We start from the raw sequence: 7,175 nt of genomic DNA on the forward strand, positions 1-7,175 counted from the left end.
GGAATAATTAGCAGTTCACACAACAAGCACCCTGAGAGAGAAGGAGAGTGAGAGAATGATTAGTGGGGTTATTGCAGAAATAGTGTCTGTGGGCTGCTCGGCGTGGTCATTCATTCAGCTCTTAAAATGCTTCCAGGATTCCACTTGATATTACTTGCAGGATAATGGCCTGTATTTGTATAGCGCTTTTCAAGTCCCTAAGGACCCCAAAGTGCTTTACACAACCAGTCATCCACACACTGGTGATGGCAAGCTACATGTAGCCACAGCCACACTGACAGAGGCAAGGCTGCCGGACACTGGCACCACCAGGGCCTCTGACCACCACCAGTAGGCAACGGGTGAAGTGTCTCGCCCAAGGACACAATGTCCAAGCCGGGGCTCGAACCGGCAAACTTCCGATTACAAGGCAAACTCCCAACTCTTGAGCCACGATCGCCCTAACTGAGCCAATCATTTCATCAAACAATAGTGTTGTTTATACCCCTAACTCAGTTTTGAAGGGAATAGAAGAGGTGCCAGCTTCAAAAGAAGCTTTTGAAATGGATGTAACTCTGTGACATGGGGTTCTTGGTAGGAAGGTTTGATTCTCGCCTGCTTTTAATTTTTCCTTTTCTCTGACTAAAACTCAAGAACATCTACAGACCTTAATTTATTGGTTGCAGTGCAGCTGCTGTACCAATTTGTGAGGGAATTGAACTAGAGGATCATTAGGGGGTCCTATGGGACTCCCATAGGGCTTAAATCTTGGAGTCTCCACCATTTGACCTTAGAACTGATAAAGCTGCTCAGATGAGAGGTGAAGCATCTTCAATCAACTTAAAGAAGTCCAGACACTTTTCTGTCCAAGCTCTTTGTACATTTCCATAATGACTAAAACTAGCACCATTGAAGAAACAATGGGCTCGGCGTTCAGTTCCTTGATCATTAATATGCAAATTCTCATGACCATTGATCAACAACCACTGATCAACCACTGATTCGGATAATAGGGTCAGAATGTGCATGAACAACACGAAACATGACTCCATCCTGCCTTGTATAAACAGGCCAGACTGGTTGTAGCTTGGGGGATATTTTTATGCCACACTTTGTGGTCAATAATAGCAAGTAAGCATTGTTTAAATGCCAGAGCCTACAATTTGAAAATAGAATAGAGAACATGTGTCAATTTGGTCCAATCTGAGTAAAGTATGTCCAAGCCTGTCCAATTATTTTGGTAGTATAGGTCTCTAGATAATCATTTGGGAGATGCTAAATGTGTCCAATTCAAGAACAGCTCATACTGAAAAACTTGAACTCTGTCAAGTAACTGGGGACATTTAAAAAGCCGTGTTAGTGTGCCTTGCATGCAAAGTTCATTCTTTTGTCCATTCAAGCATGAATTTCGTTTCAATTTAATAATGCCAATGTATAATTATTGTAATAAATATCAACCTTCCTCTAATAATTCCTCGAATAAAATTAAAGGCTAATTTACAGCTCATGTTTTTTAGGTACATGAGGCGAGACACAGTTTGGACAGCATGTCTCCAAAAGTTGATTCTGTTCATCTGGATGTAGCGTTTTCAGTGGGAGAAACGTAACATGAACCATTTATCCACAATCTAATTCAATCAAATTTTTAATACTTATGGTAACTTTACTAGTTATGTGAATTTGTTTCCTGTTATAACTGACAGTATTTATAGTACATATCTTTAAATATTTATGCATGATTTCTTTGGTTTCATGACATCTAGTCTTGTTAGAGTGTAGTAGTTGGAAAATATCCACTTGTAGAGACTTATCTTTACTTATAGGTGAGAATATATGTCTGTGTTTTTGTTTCCCCCCCAAAAAATAATATATAACTAAATAATTCAGCAACATTTTGAACAGGTAAATAAACCAGAGCGACAGAGCAATAATTGCTTTCGCTTACTTTTAACACTTAATTATGAAATTAATTACTAGCATTAATGAGGAGACTGTCACAACACTTAAAACAAATTTTCTGCAAACTTCCTTTATTATGGAAAGCACATTGAACATTCTCATAATACCTGTACAAACACATTGTTGGAGATACATAATTTGCAACATTCCTAGTGTTTGAAGATCCCTGATTTTTCTGTGCACCCACAAGACCTCAAAATAAAACCATAGCCAGCAGGAGTTAAATTGTGCTGTATTTTCAGAAATGAGAAAGAAATGGGAAAGCAAGAAAAACAGAAATGTATGAGTTAATGTAGATAGGCTCCAATATTATATTATAGATACAGATAACTTGTTTTAAAGATTTAAATAGGACTCATAAAGTCCTATTTGGTGATATGCAGAATGTAATCCTGAGTCTATTTTTAAAGACATTCAATTAATAAATAATTCAGTTCAAAAATGCCTAACAATACACTGATTTATGTTCAGCATATTTAAGTCACATTCTCCACATGTAACATTTTTGGAAACAGCAAAAAAATAAATAAATAAAAATGCACTAACTAAAAACATATACATGGCATGGTTGTGGACAGGTAACATGATTGCTGTAAACTGTGCGTACTGCGGCTCATTTTAAGCTGAAGACTTAAACGGTCTTGAATAAAGTCAAATATACGGTCACTGACAAAAGTCCTTTAATGACTCTGCAGACTGTTTTCTTACTTTTAGGCAGAGCAGAAAAACAAAGGCCAAAATGTGACAAGTTGGTCAGGGAGGCCATCTAGTGGTCACATGGATCATGCCAAAAACTCTTGGTAGCTTGACACTTAAACTTTACACTAAAAATGTATTGTATCACTTACTAATGTATGCATTATATGTAACAGTGCCAATGAAATGATCTTTCTTTTAAAATATTGCAATGCAAAAATGCTTAAGGAAGCAGTAGAATGCTATTACATATCAAGCACTCAGCCTTGAGGTTGGCAAATATTACTCTAACCCTAACTGAGGCGGGTCAACGCCTTCACCTCCAGCTTGGAAAAAACCAGTCAGAACCTCATATGTAAAAAACACCACCATATTTACAGGGAATGCACGCAGCAAATTGATGCCTAGGCTCCTGAAGAAAACCCCAGTTCCCTCCACTCTTGCAGTCTCAGCTATGCAGTGGAAAAAGCCCTTATATTTCTTTATCTCCCTTGCTCCATCCATCTGAAGGCGCGCTTTGATGACGTCCATGGGTGTTCCTATAGTCCAACCGGCCATTCCTGCTATTCCTCCAGCCAGCATCACAACATACCAATCTAGAGGAAACATTACACAACTTTTATCATCGGGTAAATGCTAGTTAGGCTCCTCATATGAGCAGGTTAACATTTTCTACAGGGATTTGAATTAGTTTCAGGTGTGGAGCCACATTTAAAGCAGGTATTTTATAGAATTATATATAGCAAATTATAGAAATCGTTCTTGTACAATTCACCACACAACTGCTGGTTGTGTTGATACAGCTGACACAGATGAGTATTGAAGAAGATTTGCACATACTTAAAACAATAGCAGGCTTTCGCCCCCTGCTTCACTTACCTAACTTTTTCTTATTGCCACCTGCAAACCATTCACAGATAGTTGCATATGTCAAAAAGTAAGTGGCATATGATGGCCCATCTCTTAACATGATAGGAAGAGCTCCTCTGTAGAGCCCCATGAGTCCCTCCTGCTTGACGATGGTTAGCAGGCAGTGAACTGGACCGTGGTACTTTAGCGTGGGCGTCTTGGTTAATGCTCGCCTGGACTCTGTCTGACACTGCAGACGTACTTTCACGATGTCACCTGGAGACATCACTGATACCTGTTGGTCGGCATATCACAAGAGCTTCAGCAAAAAAAATGTTGCATGTTAGCATTGATGTAAACAATCTGTACAACTGCAAAACGTTATTGAAATCTCCATTACCTGAGCTACACCGCTGGCCATTCCAGACAGGAAGACTTCCAGTTTGGTGTTTGGACCACAACAAGCTCCTCGTGCCTGGCTCAGACACTGCAAGCAGTTCCGGTATGTGCCAAACACCACCGAGGACGTCATAGAGACTGTGGCAATGGGTAAGGACATGCCTTTGAAGAAGCCATGCACCTGATGAGATTAGAGAATAAAAAGAGAAACCACTGATCATGTAACTCCAAATGCTCAAACGCTAACACAGAAAACTAATGCTGAATTACACACAGCAACACATTTTCAAAACATTTATCACTCTATAGCATCGCCTCTTCTTTCCCACAGGGTTACGTCACCTCTTCTGAATTCAAAATGGCTTAATAATAATATAGCTGTATGTGGTGAGTATATTTAAGCTACATTCTCCAGATGCAACGTTTTTGGAAACAGAAAATGGAAATGACTAAGCAGTTGTAGTTTTGAAAGCTAAACGTACATTTTCAATCTTGAACGATCTAAGATTACAGCTGGTAAACAATTAACATCAAGAGGCAATTCAATTTAAAATCATCAATTAACCTAACCCCACTAACTAAGTTTGCACTGTTGGAGGAAGATTACCTGGAGAGAACCCACACGAACACAGGAGAACATGCAAACTCCACACACAAAAGCCCTGGCTAGATGGTGGAGTCTAATATACTCACCACATACAGCTATATTATTATTAAGCCATTTTGAATTGAGAAGAGGTGACGTAACCCCGTGGAAAAGAAGAGGCGATGCTACAGAGTAATAAACGTTTTGAAAATGGGTCGCCTACTGACCCAACAGATCCACAGAGGATGCCATCGCCCACGTCCTGCACACCACACTCAGCCACGTGGACAAGAAACAGGGTAACTATGTGAGAATGCTGTTTGTTGATTACAGTTCAGCGTTTAACACAATAGTGCCCTGCAGACTGTTCACAAAGCTCAGGGATCTGGGACTCAACAGCCATCTGTGTGCATGGGTGTTGGACTTCCTCACTGGCAGAACTCAGGTGGAGAGGGTGCAGACCTTCAAGTATCTTGGTGTCCACATCTCCTCAGACCTGACATGGGCTGCCCACATTCAGGTCCAGACCAAAAAGGCTAGGCAGCGCCTGTATCACCTACGACAACTGAGGAAGTTCAGGGTCTCTCTAAAGATCCTCAGGATTTTCTATACAGGCGCTGTGGAGAGCATCCTCACACAGAACATGACATCGTGGTTTGGGAACAGCTGTGTGAAGGACCAAAAAGCTCTCCAGAGAGTGATCCGTACAGCAGAACGCTGCTGCAGGATTGCTCTCCCCCCGCTTTCAGGACACCTACACCAGGAGATGCCGGACTAGAGCAGCGCAGATACTGAAGGACCCGTCCCATCCTGGCAACAAACTGTTCCAACTTCTGCAATCTGGTAGAAGGTTCCGCATCATCTGGGCAAGGACAGAGAGACTCAAGAGGAGCCTCTATCCCATATATATATATATATATATATATATATATATATATATATATATATATATATATATATATATATATATATATATATATATATATATATATAGTTCTTCCTCTACCCCCCCCAGGTTACATTTCACTGTGTGTTATACTTGTATAACTATGCATGTGACAAATAAAGAACCTTGAACCTTGGAGTCAAACTCAGGACCTTCTTGGTGTGAGGCAACAGTGCTAACCACTGCGCTCCCAAGCTGCCCGTATTTGATACATTTTATATGTTGTTTAAATGATCTGAAAACTATAGTGTTCCATTTTCACCAACACTGGAGCTGGAGCTGTGCACACTTAATGTAACAAACTGATCTGTCACATGTGCTGCTTTTCCACAATTCTATTAGCTGAGCTGGTCCGCCTGAATCCCTGGATTTTGTCACATTAGCTTGAATTAGATCACACACCCACACCTTTACTGGGCATTTATGGTTAGGCTATAGAAGTTCCACTTACCCCTTCTTTTGAAAATGTCTCCACTACACACTGATATACACCTGTGAACTGCTTCTGTGTTTGTATTCGAACCTAGAGAGATTGAGAATATCTAGTAAAAAAAGCAAAAACAAATTATGTATGTTGTATTGCTTTGAGACATATTCGCCGTACCTTCACAGTGTCCAGAGGGTAGCCCACTGCAACTCCACATGCCCCTGTTTGTTTACAAGAAAATAGTGCAAGTACATAGCACACACATAGATGTTTGAGGTTATAAGTTTTAACTGCTACACTTAAAAATGGGGGACGGTGACAGCAAGGTCAGAAATGAGAAGTTACTGATCTGATGTTTTGTGTAATTTAAAAAAGTAACCTTGACAGGCTTTTCAGGGTAAACATTTTCTGTCATAGGTGGCAATCAAACTGCTAGACATGGAAAGTTTAAAGTTGTTGTGGATAATGATGATAATGATAATGCCAGGTTATATCTTTTTTTTTTTAATTGTCTAGTTAACATATCAGTATTAAGATCGTAACATTTACCAGGACAGAAGACGGTTTAGCTAGTGAGGACAGGACTCATTTATTTTAACAATTTACGGCAAAACATAGCGATCAAAGCATCATATGCGTTAGCATTAATCTAATATGCTGTTATTATAGAGGGTGTCCAAATTCATATCATGCTAGCTCATTAGCAAATTCCTCAGCTAACGTTAGCTTACATTCATTTATAAAATGATAGATTAATGTAAACCGGCACCTGCAAATGATCCAGACACGAAATCAGCCAAATGCATCCTGTCATTTGGTGACTGACCGACAAATATATGCCATATGCGAGCCCATTCTTCCTCTTGAATGCGCTACATAACCTTGACTGTCGCTCTGTTACGTCAATTTGTGTAACAGTGAAACGTCACCGCCGATGCCGACGAGGGAAAACGTTTTTTCCGACTTTACCTGAACCTAGCCAAAATGACCAAACTCAGCTTAGCGACACTGTTCGATAAATTTATAAATGCCAAAAAGAGTCATGTGAACTTAATAAACCCAGTTCGCTTTTATGTAGGACACTGTCCATGTATTATATATAAAATTGTGTGCGTGTGTGTCTGTGTGTGTGTGTGTGTGTGTGTGTGTGTACAGCTAGTTCAATAACTATTTAACTCCACACATGCAAGCAAATCAAAGCATAGACGTTCACGTTTTATGTAATAAGGAGAAATGATACAGGGAAAAAGTATTAAACGTATGAAGAAAGGGGGGTGCAAAAAGGCATGGAAAGTCTTGCCACTAGCTGAAATCTATCAGTAATTATGAAGCAA

At 39.9% G+C, this 7,175-nt stretch overlaps 1 protein-coding gene across 2 annotated transcripts; it reads right to left on the minus strand.

Moving 5' to 3' along the window:
• Positions 1 to 1,982: 1,982 nt before the first annotated feature.
• On the minus strand, positions 1,983 to 6,770 carry slc25a47a (solute carrier family 25 member 47a). Of its 2 annotated transcripts, XM_085431495.1 has the most exons (6): positions 6,611 to 6,770; positions 6,019 to 6,062; positions 5,866 to 5,937; positions 3,884 to 4,063; positions 3,514 to 3,778; positions 1,983 to 3,230 (listed from the first exon to the last, which is right to left on the minus strand). In XM_085431495.1, the coding sequence occupies exons 1-6, from the start codon at positions 6,645 to 6,647 to the stop codon at positions 2,917 to 2,919; spliced, it is 912 nt and encodes a 303-aa protein (XP_085287621.1). In that variant the 5' UTR covers positions 6,648 to 6,770; the 3' UTR covers positions 1,983 to 2,916. The 2 variants fall into 2 exon arrangements, with proteins under 2 accessions (XP_085287621.1, XP_085287623.1); XM_085431497.1 differs by lacking the exons at positions 5,866 to 5,937; positions 6,019 to 6,062; positions 6,611 to 6,770 and adding an exon at positions 4,696 to 5,364.
• Between the last annotated feature and the right edge of the window lie 405 nt (positions 6,771 to 7,175).

The sequence above is a fragment of the Copadichromis virginalis genome, linkage group LG15, assembly GCF_057382275.1.
Source record: "Copadichromis virginalis isolate Kocher_CV1m ecotype Utaka linkage group LG15, C_Virginalis_male_GT1.1, whole genome shotgun sequence".
NCBI classification, from domain to species: Eukaryota; Metazoa; Chordata; class Actinopteri; order Cichliformes; family Cichlidae; genus Copadichromis; species Copadichromis virginalis.